This window comes from Lutra lutra, chromosome 3 (genome assembly GCF_902655055.1).
Source record: "Lutra lutra chromosome 3, mLutLut1.2, whole genome shotgun sequence".
NCBI lineage: Eukaryota > Metazoa > Chordata > Mammalia > Carnivora > Mustelidae > Lutra > Lutra lutra.
The window spans coordinates 25548932-25569895 of record NC_062280.1 but is presented as its reverse complement, the minus strand read 5'-3'; the positions used below and the strand labels follow the sequence as shown (position 1 = coordinate 25569895).

The following is a 20964-nucleotide window of genomic DNA, read 5'->3' as shown; positions in this document are numbered from 1 at the left end:
CCTAGGTCAGTGCACAAGATTCTGTGAAAATCTAGATTAGGGGCTATACGTGTGACTAGAGGCAATCGTAAAAGACTTTCTAGAGGAAGGAGGACTTCCACTGACTTTTGAAGACGAGGAATAGGAGGATAGGCTTTTCAGAAGGAGTTGGTGGGTATTGAGGTACACGGTAGCCAAGGCCATTTGTCCATTCAGTTCTAGGAGCTTTGGTTAGTGACGGTAAGACTGGTATGAAAGGGAGGAGGATGACACCTTGAGGCTGCAGAAGGTGACAGAGGCAGAGAGACCCCGTGTTCAGATTTTACATTGAAAAGTTCATCCTGCACAGGAGCTGGGAGCTCAGTGGGGAGGTGTGTCCAGTAACCCGGGGAGGTGAGTCTGAGCTGAAGTGGTGGTGGGGACAGTGGTGGCTGAGGGAGGGAGTTTATTCTTTTTATCAGCTACTTCCTACACGTGAAGTCTTATACACGGTGTTAAGAAATATCTTATTAGGGTTGTGATTGAAATTGAGTAAGGGTATGGATTATAGTAGATTTAATAAACTTCACTTAGTATTTATAGAGATTTTCTAGGTATTTGATTTTTTTGTTGCTCTGGTGAACTGGCTGTTCTGTTAATAAATAGAGCTTGTTATTTCTGACATACAGGAAAGCTAGCTAACACCTAATTCTAAGGGTTGGATTATCATTTATTAATTTCTTACTGCATTTGTCTGAGTTTCTAGGACAATATTATAAAATCATGTGATAGTTGGCATAGTTGTTCTCTTTTCATTTTTTTTTTTTTAAAGATTTTATTTATTTCTTTGACAGACAGAGATCACAAGTAGGCAGAGAGGCAGGCAGAGAGAGAGAGAGAGAGGGAAGCAGGCTCCCTGCTGAGCAGAGAGCCCGATGCGGGACTCGATCCCAGGGCCCTGAGATCATGACCTGAGCTGAAGGCAGCGGCTTAACCCACTGAGCCACCCAGGCGCTCCATCTCTTTTCATTTTTTAAGAAATATTGAATGTAGGTTTACAGTTAGCATTACAATCAATATTAAAAATAAAGATCTTCTAGTTATTTTACTATTTTTTAACAAGACTATATTTTATTACATGAATTTTCACTTACACTGAGATAATCTTAGACCTTTTGCTTGTTAATGTCATTAATACATTTTAAAATGTTAAACTGCGTTGCATTCCTGTGATAAGCTTAACTTAATATAGTATGTTATTCTTTCTTTTTTTCTTTCTTTCTTTATTTTTAAAGATTTTTAAAATTTATTTGACAGAGAGGGAGAGACATCGAGAGAGGGAACACAAGCAGGGAGGAGAGGGAGAAGCAGGCTTCCTGCCAAGCAGGGAGCCTGATACAGGGTTCCATCCCAGGACCCTGGGACCATGACCCCAGCTGAACGCAGACTCTCTCTCTCTCTCTTTTTTTTTTTTTTTTTAAAGATTTTATTTATTTATTTGACAGAGAGAGATCACAAGTAGGCAGAGAGGCAGGCAGAGAAAGAGGGAAGCAGGCTCCCTGCTGAGCAGAGACCCCAATGTGGGACTCAATCCCAGGACCCTGAGATTATGACCTGAGCTGAAGGCAGAGGCTTAACCTACTGAGCCACCCAGGCACCCCTGAAGGCAGACTCTTAACGGACTGAGCCACCCAGGCACCCCAGTGTGCTTATTCTTTAAACAAATATTTTACATCAGTTTGCTAGAATTTTATTTAGCATTTTTGCATTTATAAGTCGAAATGATCTGTTTTTATCTTTAATAAAAGATAATCTTTTATTAAATCTTGCCTTCAGATTTTGATATTAAAATTACACTTTTAGTTTCTTTTTTAAAATTTATTTTAAAATAGTAGTTTTTTTTTTTAATTTATTTTAAAAATTTTAATTCCTGTGTAGCTAACATACAGTGTTATATTAGTATCAGGCGTACAATACAGTGATTTAGTGATTCCATGTACTACTCAGTGCTCCTCAAGGTAAATGCATTCTTTCACTCGTCTTCCCACCCACCTCTCCTCTGGTCATCTGTTTGTTCCCTTTAGTAAAGAGATAGTTTTTTGGTTTGTCTCTCTTTCTTTTCCTTTGTTCATTTGCTTTGTTTCTTAAATTTTACATGTGAGTGGAATCATACAGAATTTGTCTTTCTCAGGTTGGCTTATTTCACATAGCTTGATACTCTAGATCCATCCATGCCCTTTGCAAATGGCAAGATCATTTTCTTTTTTTTTTATGACTGAGTGATATTTGCCTGTGTGTGTGTGTGTGTGTGTGTGTGTGTGTGTGTGTGTGTATCACATTACATCTTCTTTATTCATCTTTTGATGGACACTTGGGCTGCTTCCATAGTTTGGCTATTATAGGTAATGCTGCCATAAACATAAGGGTGCATGTCTCCCTTCAGATTAGTGTTTTCATATTCTTTGGGTAAATAGTAGTGCAATTACAGATTGTGAGATGGTTCTATGTTTAATTTTTTTCAGGAACCTCTACACTGTTTTCCTCAGTGGCTGCACCAGTTTGCATTCCTACCAACAGTGCAAGAGGGTTCTTTTTTGTCCACATGCTCCTCAACACTTGTTTCTTGTGTTTTTGATCTTAGTCATTCTGACAGGTGTGAGGTAGTACCTCATTGTGGTTTCGATTTGCATTTCCTTGATGATCAGTGATGAGCATCTTTTCATGCGTCTCTTGGCTGTCTGTGTGTCTTCTTTGTAGAAATGTCTGTTCATGTCTTCTGCCCACTTTTAATTGGATTATTTGGGGTTTTTTGGTGTTGAGCTATCTAAGTTCTTGATATAGTTAGATAACCTAACACTTTATTGGATAGGTTATTTGCAAATTACCTTCCCCCCTTCAGTAGGTTCTCTTTTTTTGTTGGTTGTTTCCTTTGCTATGTTAGAGTTAGAAGCTTTTGATTTTGCTGTAGTCCCTGTAGTTTATTTTTGCTTTTGTTTTCCATGCCTCAGGAGACCTACGTAGAAAGATGTTGCTATGGCCAGTGTCAGAGACATTACTGCCTGGGATCTCTTAGAGGATTTTTGTGGTCTCATGTCTCACATTTAGGTCTTTAATCCATTTTGAGCTTATTTTTGTGTGTAGTATAAAGTAGTAGTTTTCCAGTGGAGTCTTTGCGGTTTTCTATATATAGTGTCATGTTGTCTGCAAATGGCGAAAGTTTCACTTCTTCCTTACCAATTCGAATGCCTTTTATTTCTTTTTGTTATCTGATTGCTGTGGCTAGGACTTCTAGTACTATGTTGAATAAAATGAAGTGGTGAGAGTGGGCATCCTTGACTTATTCCTGACCTTTGGGGGAAACCTCTCAGTTTCTGCCCTATTGAATATGATGTTCACTGTGGGTTTTCATATAAGCCTTTATTGTTGAGGTATGCTTCCTCTAACCATAGTTTGTTGAGGGTTTTTATGAGGGTTTTTTATCATAAATGGATTTTTTTTGGGTGCAGCTGTAAATGGGATTGTTTCCTGAATTTCTCTTTCTGCTGCTTCATTATTAGTACATAGAAATGCAAGAGATTTCTGTGCATTGATTTTGTATCCTGCGACCTTAATTTATTTATCAGTAGTTGTCCAGTTGTTGGCATATAATTTTTCATAATGTTCTCTTAAAATACTTTATTTCTTTGGTGTCATTTGTTATTTCTTGTCTTTCATTTGTGATTTTGTTTTTTTGAGCCTTATCTCTTTTTTGTTTCATTTTTCTAATGAGTCTGGCTAGAGGTTTATCACCTTTGTTGATCTTTTCAAAGAACCATCTCCTGGTTTCATTGACCTATTCTTTTTTTTAGTTTCTGCATAGGTTATTTCTGCTCTCATCTTTATGATTTCTTTCCTTCTGCTGGTTTGAATTTTATATATTCTTTTTCTAGTTCCTTTAAGTGTAAGGTTAGGTTTTGTATCTGAGATTTTTCTTGCTTCTTGCTTCTTCTTTTCTAGTCCTGTATAGCTGTCAGCTTTCCTCTTATAACTGCTTTTGCTGCATCTGAAAGATTTTGGACCCCATTGTGTTTTCATTGTCATTTGTCTCCATGTGCTTTTTGATTTCTTACCTGATATCTTGGTTGACTTAGTCATTATTTACTAGCATTTCATTTAACTTCCTTGTATTTCTGCTTAATTTTTTTTCACATGTTTGATTTCTAGTTTCATTTTGTTACAGTCAGAAAAGATGCATGGTATGGCATTGATATTTTGGAATTTGTTGAGACTTGTGACCTATGTGACCTATTCCAGGAATGTTCTTGTGCATTTGAAAGGAATGTGTATTCTGTTTTAGAATGAATGTTCTGAATGTATCTGTTAAATCTATGTGGTCCAGTGTGTCATTCATGGTTTCCTTGTTAATTTTCTGTTTCAGTCATGTGTCCATTTATGTAAGTGGGGTGTTACAGTCCCTAGTATTGTATCACTATATTGATTAGTTCCTTTATGTTTGTTACTAACTGTTTTATGTATTTGGATACTTCCATGTTGGATGCATCAATATTTATAATCATTTTATCTTCTTGTTGCATTGTCCCCTTAATGATTATATGGTGTTCTTTATCTCTTGTTACAATCTTTGTTTCAAAGTCTATTTTGTCTGATACAAGTATTGCTGCCCTAGCGTTCTTTTGACATGCATTGGCATGATAAATGTTTCTGTCTCCCCTCACTTTCGATCTGCATTTGTCTTTAGGTTTGAAAGGAGTCTCTCATAGGCAGCATATGGATGGGTCTTATTTTTTTAATCCATTCCAGTCACCCATTCCATCTTTTGATTGGAGAATTTAGTCTTTTTGCATTCTAATTATTGATAGGTACGTATTTATTATTGCTGTTTTGTTAACCTGTTTTGTGGTTGTTTTTGTAGTTCTTCTCTGATCCTTTCTTCTCTTGCTTTCTTCTCTCATGGTTTTCTTTAGTGATACACTTGAATTCCTTTCTTTTTATTTTGTATTTCTATTACTTGTTTTTTATTTGTGGGTACCATTAGGTTGTGTATAATACCTTCTGTATATAGTAGTCTGCATAAAGTTGATGGTCATTTAAGTTTGAATCCTTCTCCCCCCTCACCCCCATTTTAGGAATATGGTGTTATACTTTATATTATTTTATTTTCTAATTCCCTTGACTGATTTATTTTTATTGATTTATTTTTAGTGCTTTTGTGCTTCCTACTTTTCTTACCCTTACTTGTGGTCTTGTCTATACACTGAGAGAGTTCCCTTTAATAGTCTTATAAGGCTGGTTTAATGGTTATGAACTTGTCCTTTAGCTTTTGTTTGTCTAGGAATCTCTCCTTTTCTCTCCTTCTATTCTGAATAATAGCCTTGCTGCATGGAGTATTCTTGGCTTCAGAGTTTTTCCTTTCAGAACTTTGAATTTATCATGCCATTCTCTTCTGGACTGCAAAGTTTCTGCTGAAAAATCTACTACAGCCATATGGGGGTTTCCCCTTGTATGTAACTATCTTCTTTTCTCTTGCTGCTTTTCAAACGCTCTCTTTATCACTTTTTGCCATTTTATTTTATTTAAAAGATTTTATTTATTTATTTATTTATTTATTTACTGAGAGAGTGCATGCTCACACAAGCAGGGGGAGGGGCAGAGGAAGAGGGAGAGAGAGAATCTCATGCAGACCCCACGCTGAGTGCTGAACTCAACTAGGGGCTTGATTACACAGCCCTGAGATGATGACCTGAGCTGAAATCAAGAGTTGGCTGAGTAACCAATTAAACTACCCAGGTACCCCATTTTTTTTTTTTTTTAGCCATTTTAATTACTATGTGTCTTGGTGTGCAGTTCCTTGGTTTGATGTTGTTGGAGGAATATTTGTGCCCACTGGATGGATCTGGATATCTGTTTTCTTCCCCACATTAAGGAAGTTTTCAGTGATTATTTCTTGAAATAAATTTTCTGCCTCCTTTTTTTCTCTTTTTCTTCTGGTGTATCTATACAAATTTTATTACACTTGATGGACAGTGTGTTTCTTTAGTCTATTTTAACTTTGCCCAATTTTTTCCTCTCACCTGCTCAGTTTGATTACTCCATTACTCTGACCTCCCAGTTTCTAATTCATTCTTCTGCTTCCTCTAACTTGCTGTTTATTTCACCTAGTATATTTTTAATTTCATTTATTATATTCTTAATCTCTGATTGGTTCTTTTTTATCTTTTAATTAAGGTCTCACTGATGTCCTCCACTCTTTTTTTCAAGTTCAGTGAGTATCTTTATGATCATTACTTTAAGTTCTCTATCAGGCATACTACTTATATCAGTTTTTGTTACGTCTTTTGTGTGGTTTTGTCCTGTTTTTCAATTGGGACATATTTCTGTGTATCCTCATTTTGTCTGACTTTCTGTGTCTGTCTGTGTATGTTAGGAAAGTAAGCTGTGTCTCCTGCTCTTAAAAGTAGTGGCCTTTTGAAGAAGAGGTCCTGTAGTGCCCTGCAGTGCAGTGTTCCCTGTTCCCCAGAACCTGGCCCTTCTGGAGTGTCTCCTCTGTATGTAACATGAACCCTGATGTTGTGTCCTGGCTACTTTTCCCCTCAAATCTAGTCATCTGTAGTGCAGTTATGGGCACTGTTGGGTCCCTAGCTAGGGTGAGGTACATAGTTTTAATAGGGTGTATGGAGTCCGTGGGGGCTCTCCACCACTCCTCAGACCAAGGCCCTGCAACGTGTGCAGGTAGGGAGATGTGGTATTGGCAAGGCTTGCACAGGTCTTCTGGAGAGGCTGGGACTGAGGCAAGATGGGTTGTAGGGGGCGGGACTTCGTATAAACAAGTTAGTGAATGTTGACGTTGTGCTGTTTCCCCTACGTGGCTGGCAGTTCGTTTGTGCCTGGTGGCAGGGGAGGAAAATGACTCCTTTGTTCCTGGTGTAGTCTCCCTGTGAAACTCCCTCCCACTCTGAGATGAGTAAATAACTCTTGGTATCCCCCAGATGGTCCCCCCCCACCCTGCCCCGCCAAAATTGTTTTTAAACTGGTGGTTCTATGCTGCATCTCCCCTGGCTGTTCATTGTTTCTTTAAGGGTGGGAATGAACTCTACTTTTAGTGCCCTTTGTGCTCTCCCAGAACCCAGTTGGCTGATTTTTTTAAATTTTAGGCTGTAACTCCCTCTTGTTGTAAGAACTCACTTTCAAAACCAAATGTTATGGGGAATTGTCTTCCCTGTGTGAGCTCCCTGGTGACAGTCTTGTTTTTTCTCCCTTCTCTATGTCCATGGCTTCCTCCCTCTCAGGGATGCCATGGTCTGATTAGCCTCCCGCCATGTCTCTGTTCTTCTCACCCCTTTTCTGTCTTTCGTTGTGGGGTTTGTTCTTCCAGTCTTTGGGTTGTTTTCTGGGTTATTTACACTGACAGGAGTGTTATTTAGTTGCATCCATGGGACAAGGTGATTGATCTTAGAATTCTTTTACTCCCCAGTCTTCCCAGTCTACTACTCCACTTCTTAAAGATAATCAAGGATGCTTTCTACCTTTTCTGGTTACTTGAAGATGAATGGAGTACCTTACAGAAATAAACTGTCCCTCCATTTGGCACACCATTGTCAGTTTTATAATTTGCATAGTATATAATATTTGGAGATTTCTCCAGTTTTTTTATTCGTAGTTATCACTCTCAAGTAGTAATATATTAATAGTAGAATACAGGTTTAAAGAGAAGATGGATTTTTTTGTTATCTCATTAAATTTGTCTTTAAACAGTCCCCGTAAACTATTTTGCAGTTTTATCTAAGGCTATGATTTTTTTTTACCTGAATCTTTTTTTTTTTTTTTAAACATATAATGTATTATTTGCCCCAGGGCTATAGGTCTATGAATCATCAGGCTCACACATTTCACAGCACTCACCATTAAGGCTATGATTTTTAAGAGAAGGCCCATGAAGATCATCTTACTGATCCTTAGCACAGGGCACACCAGTGAGACAGAATCTTTGAGGAAATTACGGTCTTTATTATATTTCTCATATGTATAGCAGAGTATTTCAAATCTATAAAGCTTTGGGTCTGCCTCTCTATATTTTAGTCAAATGTTGTGATAGTTCTTGAATACTGAATGCCAAAAAATACTGTCTTTGTTTCCACATACTTGAGGACCCTGTAAGCTAAAGGAGGCATATAAACCTGTCTTGAGTCCATTGATTTTCATTGCACTACAGACATAGGGAAGTCATGGCTAATGTAGTTTCTATTGAAAGCATGTTTGATGGAAGACATATGTCCTTATACCAAATATAGATTATATATATATATATATATATATATATATTATACCAAACATAGAAAAAAAAATATATATATATATTTTAAGTAATCTCTACACCCCATGTGAGGCTTGCAGTTAAGACCTCAAGATCACCAGTCACATGCATTACTGACCAAGCCAGTCAGTCGTCCCAACATTTGATATTTTTTGATTGGCTTTATATCTTTTCTGCTACTATAAGAATTTAACTTGAATTATTTCAGTTGTGTGTAAAGAAACTTATAGAGAGGGGTAAAAATTTTTGTAACTTAGCCCTGGTAGGACGAAGAAAATCTGAGACAAAAATCCAGCCCTTGGAGTTATTTTTGGTTGTCTTTAGAAGGGAGCAAAGCTTGTATATGAGGACTGAGGGATCCAGATGAGAAAGCTATATATTCTGATATGTTCGATATTAAGCTGTCATAAAAGGTAGTAAGACCATGTGACTTTAAATTTTGGAAAGAAGGCTCAAGAGCTATTTTTTTTTAGGTAATACTTTTATTTTATTATTATTATTTTTAAAGATTTTATTTATTTATTTGACAGAGATCACAACTAGGCAGAGAAGCAGGCAGAGAGAGAGGAAGGGAAGCAGGCTCTTTGCTGAGCAGAGAGCCCAATGTAGGGCTCGATCCCAGGACCCTGGGATCATGACCTGAGCCGAAGGCAGAGGCTTTAACCCACTGAGCCACCCAGGCACCAGTAATACTTTTAAAATGTGAAAATAACAATCTTTTTGGAAGTTCAGGAGATGGAGAGAGTCAATAACTCAGAAATGTAATTAGGCACTGAATGCCTATGGAAGGCTAGGTATAGGAAAAGAAAGAGTGGAATATGATTTATCACAAAGCTAAGCGAATCTAAAAGCATCTTATTGAATACTGGCGCAGGGAAATCTTAACCTACGAGTAAGGTTAAGGCAAGACAAGGTAACTAGGAATTAACTACATACAGTACTATCATTCATATTATCTACCATCTTCACTGTTTAATTTAAAAAACACAAGGACTTTGATAAATTCACCAGTGAAGTCACACAGTCCTGTATTTCCTCATGGAGGCTATGATCCTGAACTATGAATTTCCTACTGCAAGATTTTGGGACCCTAAGTCTTTAGGATTATAGAGGGAATACGGATATAGTAGAAGGTTATATGTATCTACTTCAGACTTGATCTTTTGTTTAGATTTGATGTTAATCTAACACCTTACTGTTTTTTACATCACTTTCCACTTAGAATACTTTCTTACGTGCTTTGGGTTTCTGCTATGCAAACTCTGCCACTTTTAAAGATAACATTTTGCATTTAAATGCAGTATTAATTCACTTAACTCTGATTTTACTTATGTTTTACATGAGAAATTTCCTTCTTATACACTAAAATAAGAGTCCATTATGCAAGAGGGAAAATGACTTCTGTTTCAACCTCAGGTAAAAAGGTTCATATCTTCTGTGCTTCATTTTTGTCTGAGAATATTTATATTGGTGACTGGTCAAAACCTCAGTGGTTGTCCCTCTTCTGCTTTCAGTTCATCCCCTGCAAACATAAAAAAAATCCTTCATCCCATCAGGACCACTTTGAGTATATGGAGAATAGCATATGCTTTTTTTTTTTAAAGAGATGTATAAAGTTTAGAATTTGGTACTTGGTCTGACATTAACACAGTTTTTTTGCAAGGGTGTAGAATTCGTAATTAGAAAATATTACATGGACCGTTGGACCTGTTAATTGTCCCACTGCCCTAGTTAATTTTTTAAAAAATTAATCTGCTATAACATAATTTGCTTCATAGCTTAAAAAAATGTTGCTCTTTTGAATTTCTGTGCCTTTCCTGCTTCACAGCAAGCCAAGTGACTTGAAAAATTAAAGTCTATGTGTTTGCAATTTTGTAGAATTCATGAAGGATTTCATTCATGAACTGTCTTGGTAGCCTGTCATGAGTGATAGGTTTAGTATTAGTAAAAATGCCTTTTTGCATGAGTGTTTGGGACTGGATGCTCTGTATGTGTATGTGCAAATTTGAATTTGTCCATCTCTCCCCCTCCCCCCTTTTTCTTGAGTCGTGAGCCTTCTCTTGGGTCTAGGTATGGGCAGGTTCTACCATATTCTTGAGTAAAAAGGACACTAAAGGGTTATACTGTATTCTGCTTGCCTTTGGGGTAAAGCTGCAGTGTTAAACACAATAGTTCAACTCTTTAACAAGAACTTCTTCTCATTAGTCTTAGTAATCAAAAAGAACCCTAGTGAGCAAAGTTATTCTCATTATCTTCAATTAATAATCAGTCACATTGATAGTCTTCTGTGCACGTAATGACATGTGACTTTTCTTCCAAATGTTACCGTTTTGCAAAAAAAGAAGATAAATCTAAGTACGTACATTTATTTATGTATTTATTTGCTTAAAGATATATTTACTCGAGAGAGAGAGAGAGAGAGAGAGAGAGATGGAGGGGGGAGCAAGCGCCAGTGCGAGGAGGGAGAGAATCTCAGGCAGACTCCCCTCCCCTGACATCACCACCTGAGCCTAAGCCATGAGGCAGTTGCTTAACTGACTGAGCCACCTAGGCATCCCTAATTATGTACATCTAAAACCGTTTTTTTGTTTGTTTGTTTGTTTGTTTTGTTTTTTACGCTAAGTCTAAAGAAAGTGTTAGTCCATTGAAATATATCATTTTAGGGCGCCTGGGTGGCTCAGTGGGTTAAGCCGCTGCCTTCGGCTCAGGTCATGATCTCAGGGTCCTGGGATCGAGTCCCGCATCGGGTTCTCTGCTCAGCAGAGATTCTGCTTCCCTCTCTCTCTCTCTGCCTGCCTCTCCATCTACTTGTGATCTCTCTCTGTCAAATAAATAAATAAAATCTTAAAAAAAAAAAAAAAGAAATATATCATTTTGGGGAAAAAAAGTCGTGCGACTTTTTTGTGCCCATGTGATAAAGGAGAAATCTTACATACGCCCTGTCTCCTCTTGCTGTGGGGTTTTGAAGGTGCCGCATAAAAACTTGATTCTCATTTCAAATTTCAGTGGTCCACAGCAGAGCAGAAACACGACAGGATTTAATAGGCTCCATCTCCTTTGATGCAGGGCTGAGGTTTAACTGAGTATCTTTCCATCTGTAGCATTTGTCTGTGCCATTCTCCAGTTCATTAACAATACAGGAGGGCTTAGGGTTTAGCGGGCTGTGTATCAGCGGAAGCGTCCAAGCGCACGTTTGAAGACCGTATGAGATAGAGAGCTTTGTGTATAAGGACTCGAAATGTAAACTAGAATCCTGCCAGCCATTTTATGAAGGAAAACTTTAGACAGTAGGAGCATCTCACTTGTGCAGGTAGTTGTTTTATTGGTTGCTTTTTTTTTTGAAGCCCGCTGGCTGCTGATGGTACTTTTGGGAAGTACTTTGATTAACATTGTTTTATGTTGTCGTAGTGGACTTATTCCTGTCTCTGTAAAACAAGTATACGGTAGTTACTGTTCATGAACATACTTGCTTAGGCTCTGACATTTTGTTTCTTTGAAGTATGAGATTTACAGTTGTCCTTTTTAAAAAGTCCTTTGTTATACAGTGATTTTTTTTTGACGCCATATAATGTGATATCTTTTTTGTTGATTATTCGTTTTTGTACTTGGTGATTTAAGACCTAGAATATTGATTAATTATCTCAGATTTCTCCTTTGATGTGCATACTCGCAGAATATATGTGTGAGGGGATTGTTTATTTGGCCTGTAAGCACAGTAATTTAAGAGAATGGAATTAAGAAGTATCAAGGATAATGGATGAAATCAGCTGCATTTTGAAATAAACTGAGATTGTCTGCTCTAAATGTATGGGAATTTGGAAAGACACCAAGTCCAGCACAATAGCTTGTCACTTTGTTGTAAACCAGAAAGCAGAAACACAATACAGTTCTTGGCTGGAGAAGGACGGTTGCCAGAGAAAGGTTGCAAATTATTGAACCTAGGCCTAAAGGGAAATCTGAGAGTACTAATTTATTGATATTTGTGGGCTCATCCCAAGAAGAATGAGTAAACTGATAGTCATGAGTAGCACTCACTAGGGAAACGGTTACTGTGGTTTATTGCTTCATGCACTAGCTATCTCTTCCTGCTATGCCATCAAAACCACTTTCTCCAAGGTCTGACCTTGTCTCCAAGCCAAACTGGTGCTTCTGTCCCTCATCTCTATGCCTTTCACACAGCATCAGAGTTGACACCTTCCTCCTTCCTCTTTCTTCCACTGTTCCCTTGCAGATCTTTTTCTGTACATTCAGTATAGTTTTAAAAAGTGGTTTTTGTGTATAAGGACCATGTTTATCGTTTATTGTACCATTGTACCATGTTCATCGTCTTGTGTCCTGTTGAACACATTGAATGTTCACATGCACTTTAACGGCCATTACTTGGATATACCATAATTTTAAAAACTATAAAAGCTTATAAAAGAAATGGTCATTTTAGGAAACTTTTTGTCATAATAAAATACATTTTGTATATTTTAAATTATTCTGAAACCATATGTAAGGAAGTGGAAGAGTAGACAAAAGAAACTAATCATGGCCAGTATTGACCATTATTGGAATACAAGAAAAACACAGCTTTAGTCAAGTCATTGGAACTTTGTTCTTTCTGTTTTCTTATCTATGAAATAGCAGATTTGTACTGTTTCTGAATTCTCTTCCAATGTAATATATTCTGTGATTTGTGAATTAGTACATGCTGAGAAGTCTGCGTCCACTTGTTCCCGAAACCACCAGTTGATTCTCTTGATGGCTTGATTACTATACAGTGTACATATGTATTAAAGTTAATTTTAAAAGTGCCCTGCTCTCTGCTTTATTCACTTATTTGTTATGTGACATGCTTTTCTTTCTGCAGATCTGAATGTCTGTCCTGTGTATTTATCTAATTTCTGCATTTGTTTATATGGAATATAGAGCTTATAATAGCTATGGTAAATTATTTTTATTTGCATTTGAAAGCATCTTTCCCTTGGTGATTAATGATTATGAAGCTATATTATAAATGTGAATATGAATACAGAAGCATGCAGCGTTGAAAAAAAATTCATGTGTAAGTAACGACCTATTCAATTAAAAATACTCCCTAGAATGGTCTGATGTCAAATTGAAATTTCACATCTTTTTTCCATTGAATTCAGCAGCTTGGGATACTTGAGCCTTATGCTTTGTGTGAATTGAGTCATTTATTTTAGGAAAAGTTGTATATTATTAAGGAAGTTGAAAAAATTCTTCCCCTGGTCCATCCATTTAGTTAAAAATCAAGTCACACATTCTATTTACTTAAACCCATCTGCACTTATTTTTGCCAGTAACATATTTGGTTTGCGGCCTGTGGATTATGCAGACGGTGAAAATATGAAATCACTATTGTTGCTACCAGAGAAGAATGACTCATCATCCACTCGCCATTGCTCAGTAGTAAGTATGGATTAGACTTTGGGAAATTTATGTCTTTTATTGAAATTGGTTGTGAAGGGAACATAATAGGAAAATTTCCAGTTAGCAGATTACTTTCAATCACCAAACAATTATTGAACACTTCTTTTGTATTAGGAATTGTGAATTCAATCAAAGACAGTTATAATCAGATTAAGTCAAACAAGTATTTTTTGGAGCCCCCTGTATGTTTTAGGGAGCATTCACACTGCAACCAGTGTGAGATGGATGGAGCCCTTATTCTCAAGGAGCTAACATTATAAGGAGAGATAGGAAAGGGCGAGACTGTAAATATGTAAGCCTATATAAATGAAATAATCTCAGGAATTTATAAATGTGTGGTTTGGAGATTTTGTAGAGTATAACTGAGTAGAGGTTGAGGACTCCAGGAAAGGCTCTGCTTTAGCTGTGTCATTGGGGAGGGCCTGCAGAGCGCTGTTGTTTGATTTGAGACTTGAACGAGGAGGAGGAGGCATCCAGGGAAACATCTGTCTGGACGACAAGTGTTCCCTATAGTGTTCCCTGTCATCCCTCTGTGGATGAGCTTGGTGTGTTTGAAGGTTAGAGAGAAGGTCGTACTTGCTGGCGACTAGTCCAAGAGTAATGGAAACTACTGAAAGGATTTAAAGCAAGGGAATGACGTGATTCGATGTATGTTTTAGAAAGTTCACTCTGGCTGCGTTGTAGTAAGGAGACGGGTGGGAGAAGAGCAGAACCAGGACGACTGTGGAGGACTGATGCACTGTGATAAGAAGGGATATGATCCTCCGGATTGAGGTAATGAGTGGAGATTGTGAGAAGTGATGAGGTTTAGTGTATATTTTTGAGTTAATGGCAACACACTTTCTGATGGATTCTGTATGCAGTGTGGATAAATAGAGCTGGTGTGACTTCAGCCGTGGGACAGATGCCGGTGCCATTCCCAGGTGTGGGGAAAGAAATCAGTAATTCTCTGCCAATTTTATGTCTATAAGGCAGCAAACATGTTGAACAGGCTGGTGTCTGTAGCTTAGGAAAGAGCTATAAGCTGGAAAGTGGAAAGAACGCTTATTCCTTAAGAACTTACGGTTTAGTGGGGACTATAGATGTGAAAAAAGTTCATTATGTACTGTAGTAAATTTATAATAGAAGCCATCAAAATGTACAATAGATTTACAGAGAAAGAAGAAGCTGACTTCCGGAGGGATCAGAAGAGCTTCACAGAGAAGGTGACAGAGAAGGCATGTAAACCTGTAAAAGTTTCGAAACGCAAGGTGTCTAATAGAATGTTGGCTGCAAATAACAAAGCATTTACTCAGATGCCTCAAGGCAGTGTTTTATTTTGTATAAAGATAATCTCAGTATAGGAGAGCTTTCTTTGGTGAGTTCAGCAATTAAATGGTTGCTGCAGAGACCCAAATTCTTTCTGTCTTTCTGCATTACCATCGTCAGCTTGAGGGCTTTGTCCTCACTAATCTCCCCTCAGTGGTTACAGGATGATTGCTGCGGTTGTCGATGGTTGTCGATGGGACAGTGTCGGGTGTCTGAAACCTTCCCCAGGAGCCTTCTACTGGACTTCCCTTATGTCTTTATTGGTCAGAACTGGTCACACAATTGGTGTTGATATACCTTGTGTTTGAAGACGGGGTCGGTCCTTGAAGAGCGGATATATCTGTAAAAACTGGGATTCTTTTAGTGTGGAGGGAGTGAGGCGTGGATCCAGTGAGCTTGCCGCACTGTGACCATGTGTGCAAAATGGGGATGGCAGTCCAAATTTAAGGAACCAACAGCTGAAAGACAGGAAGGTGTAAAGGACCTTTGAAATCTGAGAAACTAGATTGAGTGTGAGAGGAGCACAAGGTGTATTATTAGAGAGGAACCGGAGGTCAAGAGCAAGGTTGAGATCAGATTGTGAAAGGCTTTGGGTTCCCTGAGGAGGAGTTTGGACATTACTGCCCTACTCAGTGGGGCATCTCGGTGAGTTCCAGTGCAGAGGACAGCTCAAAGTGGGCCAACTGGGTGCGAGGCTGTGTGATAGAGCTCTGCCATGAAAGAGTGGGGTGATGTGGGCAGGGAGAGAAGAAGTGGGGTTTTCAAGAGGCGTGTGGCGGGCACCTTGCAACTGACAAGACAGGGGAAGATGAGAGAAAGGGATGAGTTGAGGTCTGTGCCCAGAGGCCCTGCACTTCTTGTCTAGTGAGGGCAGTGGCACAGTGATGATCTCATTGTTGAGGATGAAGAGGTGAGCTGAGGTACGGGAGAGGGTCGCAGGTGCTGTCGCAGGCCAGTTACCTTTGTACTCTGAGAACTCTCTGTCTCCTGCCTTCTCCTGGATGTCAGCTCTGCAAGTGGGCACCGAGCTGGAATTTTGAACTGAAAGAGAATGTAGAAATCAGCAGTTTAATTTTCTTAGCTTACAAATGAGAAAGCTGAAACCTAGTCTGATTTGCTCATGGTTGAGGAGCCATTACAAAAAAAGAAAAAGTAAGTTTGGTTTTTTTATTTGAATGGATCAGTTAGAGCTTGAATTTCTTCTATCTTAGATCAGTACCCCTTCAATCCCATCACACTTAATAGGGCAAAATAAATTGGCATTTATTTTATTCATTTGGACTTGGACTCTCCTGGTAGAACATACAACTAAGAACTAAATTGTCATTTGCCAGTGTTGCTTTTATGAAAAGCTGGAGAAGAATTGTTTTAAATGTGTCAAAAATAAGGATGTCATTATGGGATTGTTGGAGTGTGAAAATGGTGCTGTCCTTCAGAGAAGAGGAAATTGGTTATCCTCCTCTCAGTTCTACTGTCCAGTTACTGTTGTGTTTTTATTAAATGTAAGAAACATATATTTTCCTCATGTCACATGGACATGGCCTGAGAATATCCTTACTTACTATCGTGGTGGTAGGTTCTTGGCTAAGGAAAAGATAATGGATGGAAGTCCTAAGTTGAAAGGGTTGTGTCTTTCTGGAATTTCTTCCCTCAGCTGCTGCCACACTCCCTTTCACTCCCTCTTTTTCAGCCACATTGGGCTGCCTCACTGTTTCTTGAATCCACCAAACACGTTCTGATTCCAGGTCCTCTACGCTGGCTGTCTTCTCTGCCAGGAACAGTTGTAAGGAGCTGGGTGTACACATGGTATCCAACCCTGGGGTAGTCCTATCAGGGAGGGCTCTGTACTGCCATAGCTTACATAGCAAAGAGCCTTCCTGTCCTCCCAACCTGGCTTTCTTTTCCCATACCACTAATCTGGCAAAATATATTTTTATTTTATCGAATTTTTTCCTCCATTGTTCTTACATCCCCACAGCCAAGTGCCCAGATACCAACAGATCCAAGACTCTGAATTTTTATTTCCTAGAATGTACCTCCTTATCTCAGGGCCTTAAGAGAATGGCATGGGTATTGAGAAATGTTTATCAGCTCTAAGAGAAACAGCAATGCAGGCATAATGATAAATGTGTTCATGTATCTGACAAATACTTATTGGGTGTCTCAAATCTATCAGTCAGGTATTTCAGGCACTTGGGGATACTGTGATCTCTGCTAGGTTGGAGCTTCAATGCAAGAGTGAAGATGGAGACACATGGGGCACCTGGGTGGCTCAGTCGGTTAAGCATCTGCCTTCAGCTCAGGTCATGATCCCAGGGTCCTGGAGTCAAGCTCCCTTGGTAGGCTCCCTGTTCATCAGGGAGCCTGCTTTCCTCTCTTGCTCTGTCCTCCCTCCTGCTTGTGCTCACTCTTTCTCTCTTGCTCTCTCTCAAATAAATAAATAAAATCTTTTTTAAAAGGTTTATTTAATGTCACTTTACATAGTAACAAATATCTATAAAATCAAGGTATTGAACCCATGGGATATTTTCTGAACATCTTTTGAACCTCGTGGTTCTAAGATCTTTGTTTATTCTAACCAAATTCCTTGCCCATCCCTCACCTCCTGTTCCAAATCAAATGTGTAGCTTTGATGGCCGTTTGCTTTATGTTTCTTTTTTTTTTTTAAATAGTATTTCTTAACTATGAGAAATTAGTGCCAGTTTCTATTTTTTATTCAAATGTAGAAACTATGATAGGAAAATGCTTGACCCACTTTGGTGCTTTTTCTGGGGTTGATGGAAATAGTATCATATGCTATATTTAGAATTGATATCTTTTCACTCTTGTGTTTTGTGCAGAGAACTCATTTAGCTGAAGTAGAGTTATATAAATTAGAAAGTAATGTGTTGCATTTGGAGCTATTTTTGTGGCACTTACTTGTATAATTATAACGATAATTTTTGAATTACTATTTTTTACTATTATTTAGTGATTGAATGATCCATAAAGTGTACCGCACTATTTCCATCTTAAGAAATATTTAGTGTTTAGGTTAGACATGGTTACATCACCTTATAACTTAGAGAATTAGAGAATAGGGAAGATACATATACAGAAATGTGATGTAAGTGTGTGTAAACGTGTCCAGTAAAACCTTTACCCCTTGAACCTTATATAAATAAGTAATTCAGGAAACTGAACTTTTAAGTGCTAAATATTGCCATTAACAAAAACCTTTTATAGAAATCTCTTAAAAAATCTTGTATACATACTTGCTTAATAAGTAGTAGAATCCATCAATAGATTTCAGTGAATGAGTTCGATCTGTTTATAGATGTAGCTAAACAACTTAGATGTTTCACTGTAGGGCATCAGAGTGAATCATCACTACTCTGATATGTAAAGTGAATATTTAAATACAAACTTTCTTGAATCTAGATGTTGAACTATGCTAGTGATCATACTTTCAGTGTTTCACTCGTGTTCTTTGGAGCTTTTGACAATCCAGAAAAATCCTCTGCATATAAAGTCACACATGTCAGAGGGCCCTATGTTTTATATTTGAAAATTACAGTACTGTGTTTGGCCTTTTGTCCTCTAATACAGTGGTAGTGATTTGCTTTTTCTTTTCTTTGCTGGGTCGTTGCTTGTCTTGTATCAGATAGCTTGTGGCTAACTCTCATTCCATTTCCATTCGTTAAGTTCTGTTGGCTGGTGTTGGAGATATTATCCATCTCATTGTTTCTTTGAATCTTTCACTTCTTTTTTTTTTTTTAACAGATTTTATTTATTTATTTGTCAGAGAGAGAGAGAGAGAGAGAGAGAGCGCGAGCACAGGCAGGCAGAGTAGCAGGCAGAGGGAGAAGCAGGCTCCCTGCCAAGCAAGGAGCCGGATGTGGGACTTGATCCCAGGATGCTGGGATCATGACCCGAGCCTAAGGCAGCGGCTTAACCAACTGAGCCACCCAGGCGTCCTGAATCTTTCACTTCTAATCTCAAATGCTACCCATTGGTGTCTTCTCTTTTTGTTATCGTTGTCTCATGTAAGTTCTGTATCTTTCTCTTCAAGTGAAAATATTGGTCGTTGTTAGAGCAGTTCTTTAGCTTTCCTGAGCTATGTTGAGTTATTACTGTTGGTGAATCTGATCTAACTTTTGTATTTCCTTGTCTCTTTTAATTTTCTTGGTTTTAGTAGGTAGCTGTTTTGATGTTAAGAGTTTGTTATCGATTTTGAGCTTTAGTGTTTTTTGATTTTTCACATAATCTCAGTTTAAAATAAAAAGACCAAGCAGTTTTAACTTTAGTGGAATAAGTTAGTGGAGGGGAGATAGGGAATTGATATTTTTTAGTGTTTTGGGTTACTTAAGAAAAAAAAAGGCTTCCTAGTGACAGAATGAAGTTGTAAAATCCTACAGAGATCCAATGTAGAATCAAGAAAACAAGGTGCCCTAGATTTAGATTGCTATTCCAAATAGCGTTTTATTGGGGAAAAAATAAAGGACTAATAAAATGTATTGAGCATTAAGGCTCTGAGTGACAATTTGATGGAAATTGTGGGGAATTACTAGATAGAGGAAGATAAGAACAGAGACTCAAGCTTCTATCAAGTGCAAGTCATTTAATATCTTTCTCTAGTCTTTAAATGATTTTAACACTGTGGTATCTCCCTTAACAGACGAACACTGGTCAGCGTAGGGATGGACCTCTTGTGCTTATAGGCAGTGGGCTTTCTTCAGAACAACAAAAAATGCTCAGCGAGCTTGCAGCAACTCTTAAGGCTAAAAAATGTGCTGAATTTGACAATACAGGTGAGGAGATTTATATACTTACTTTTGGTTCAAAAAAATTTTAAATAAGTAATCCCTTTGTAGACCTCCCTTGATAATTTATATGTTTTAACCATTGGGGATTGGCAGTATACTTTGAATTTTGTAATATGTCAAAAATGTGTTTATAGTTATAAACTACTCATAGGCCTAATTTAGTTAGGAGATACGAAGTTTAAAGCTTTGCACATATTTTAGGACAGAACTGCATAAGAAAGGCAAACTTTTGAGTTCACTAATGACAAATAAATTGTGTGCAATGTAACACTTTAATTCTTAGTTACAATTTGAAAATAAGAGAAAAATATGTTTGCTAATATGGCTTTAAGTTTCATGGTTTATGATCTGATTTTTCATGTTGTTGGCCAGGATGGAGAATGATATTAAATTTAAAAAGTAGTATAAAGATTGTTGCTTTTGAAGAAAATCCAGATTATGAGGTACAGATTATAATAGTTGGAGAATTATTTTGGTTTATATCTTTGTTTCTCTCTCTCTCTCTTTTTTTTTTTTTTGTATTCTAGTGACTCATGTCATTGTTCCTGGGGATACAGTTCAAAGTACCCTAAAATGTATGCTTGGGATTCTCAATGGATGTTGGATCTTAAAATTTGAATGTAAGTACTGGACTTGGGAGAACTACAAAATGAATTAAGTTGACTAATTTCACTTTGCATGGTACTCTACTGCCAATAATTATTTAAGGAACTCTTTTTTTTTTAACCTCTGGTTAGTCACTGCATTTTGAAAAAGCCTCTTATATTGGTATCATTTAGATGTTCTTTTTTTTTTTTTTTAAAGATTTTATTTATTTATTTGACAGAGAGAGATCACAAGTAGACAGAGAGGCAGGCAGAGAGAGAGAGAGAGAGAGAGGGAAGCAGGCTCCCCGCTGAGCAGAGAGCCCGATGCGGGCCTCGATCCCAGGACCCTGAGATCATGACCTGAGCCGAAGGCAGCGGCTTAACCCACTGAGCCACCCAGGCGCCCTCATTTAGATATTCTTGATGTGTCCACAGAAGTGCTTTTTAGTCTTTTTTAAAGGCTTTTTTATACACTATAACTATTTTAATAAAGAATAAATGGATTATATAGTAGACTTTGAAGCTTAAGCAATACATATCATTGTTACGATATATT

At 37.8% G+C, this 20964-nt stretch overlaps 1 protein-coding gene across 2 annotated transcripts in view; it reads left to right on the top strand.

Annotated features, from left to right (window-relative positions):
* The window catches only part of BARD1 (BRCA1 associated RING domain 1), a 79709-nt gene that overhangs the window by 44251 nt on the left and 14494 nt on the right, over positions 1-20964 (top strand). For both annotated transcript variants that reach the window (XM_047722420.1, XM_047722421.1), the window contains 3 exons: positions 13579-13687; positions 19674-19806; positions 20349-20441. In XM_047722420.1, the coding sequence (XP_047578376.1) occupies positions 13579-13687; positions 19674-19806; positions 20349-20441 (335 nt within the window). The remainder of the gene's footprint in view (positions 1-13578; positions 13688-19673; positions 19807-20348; positions 20442-20964) is intronic.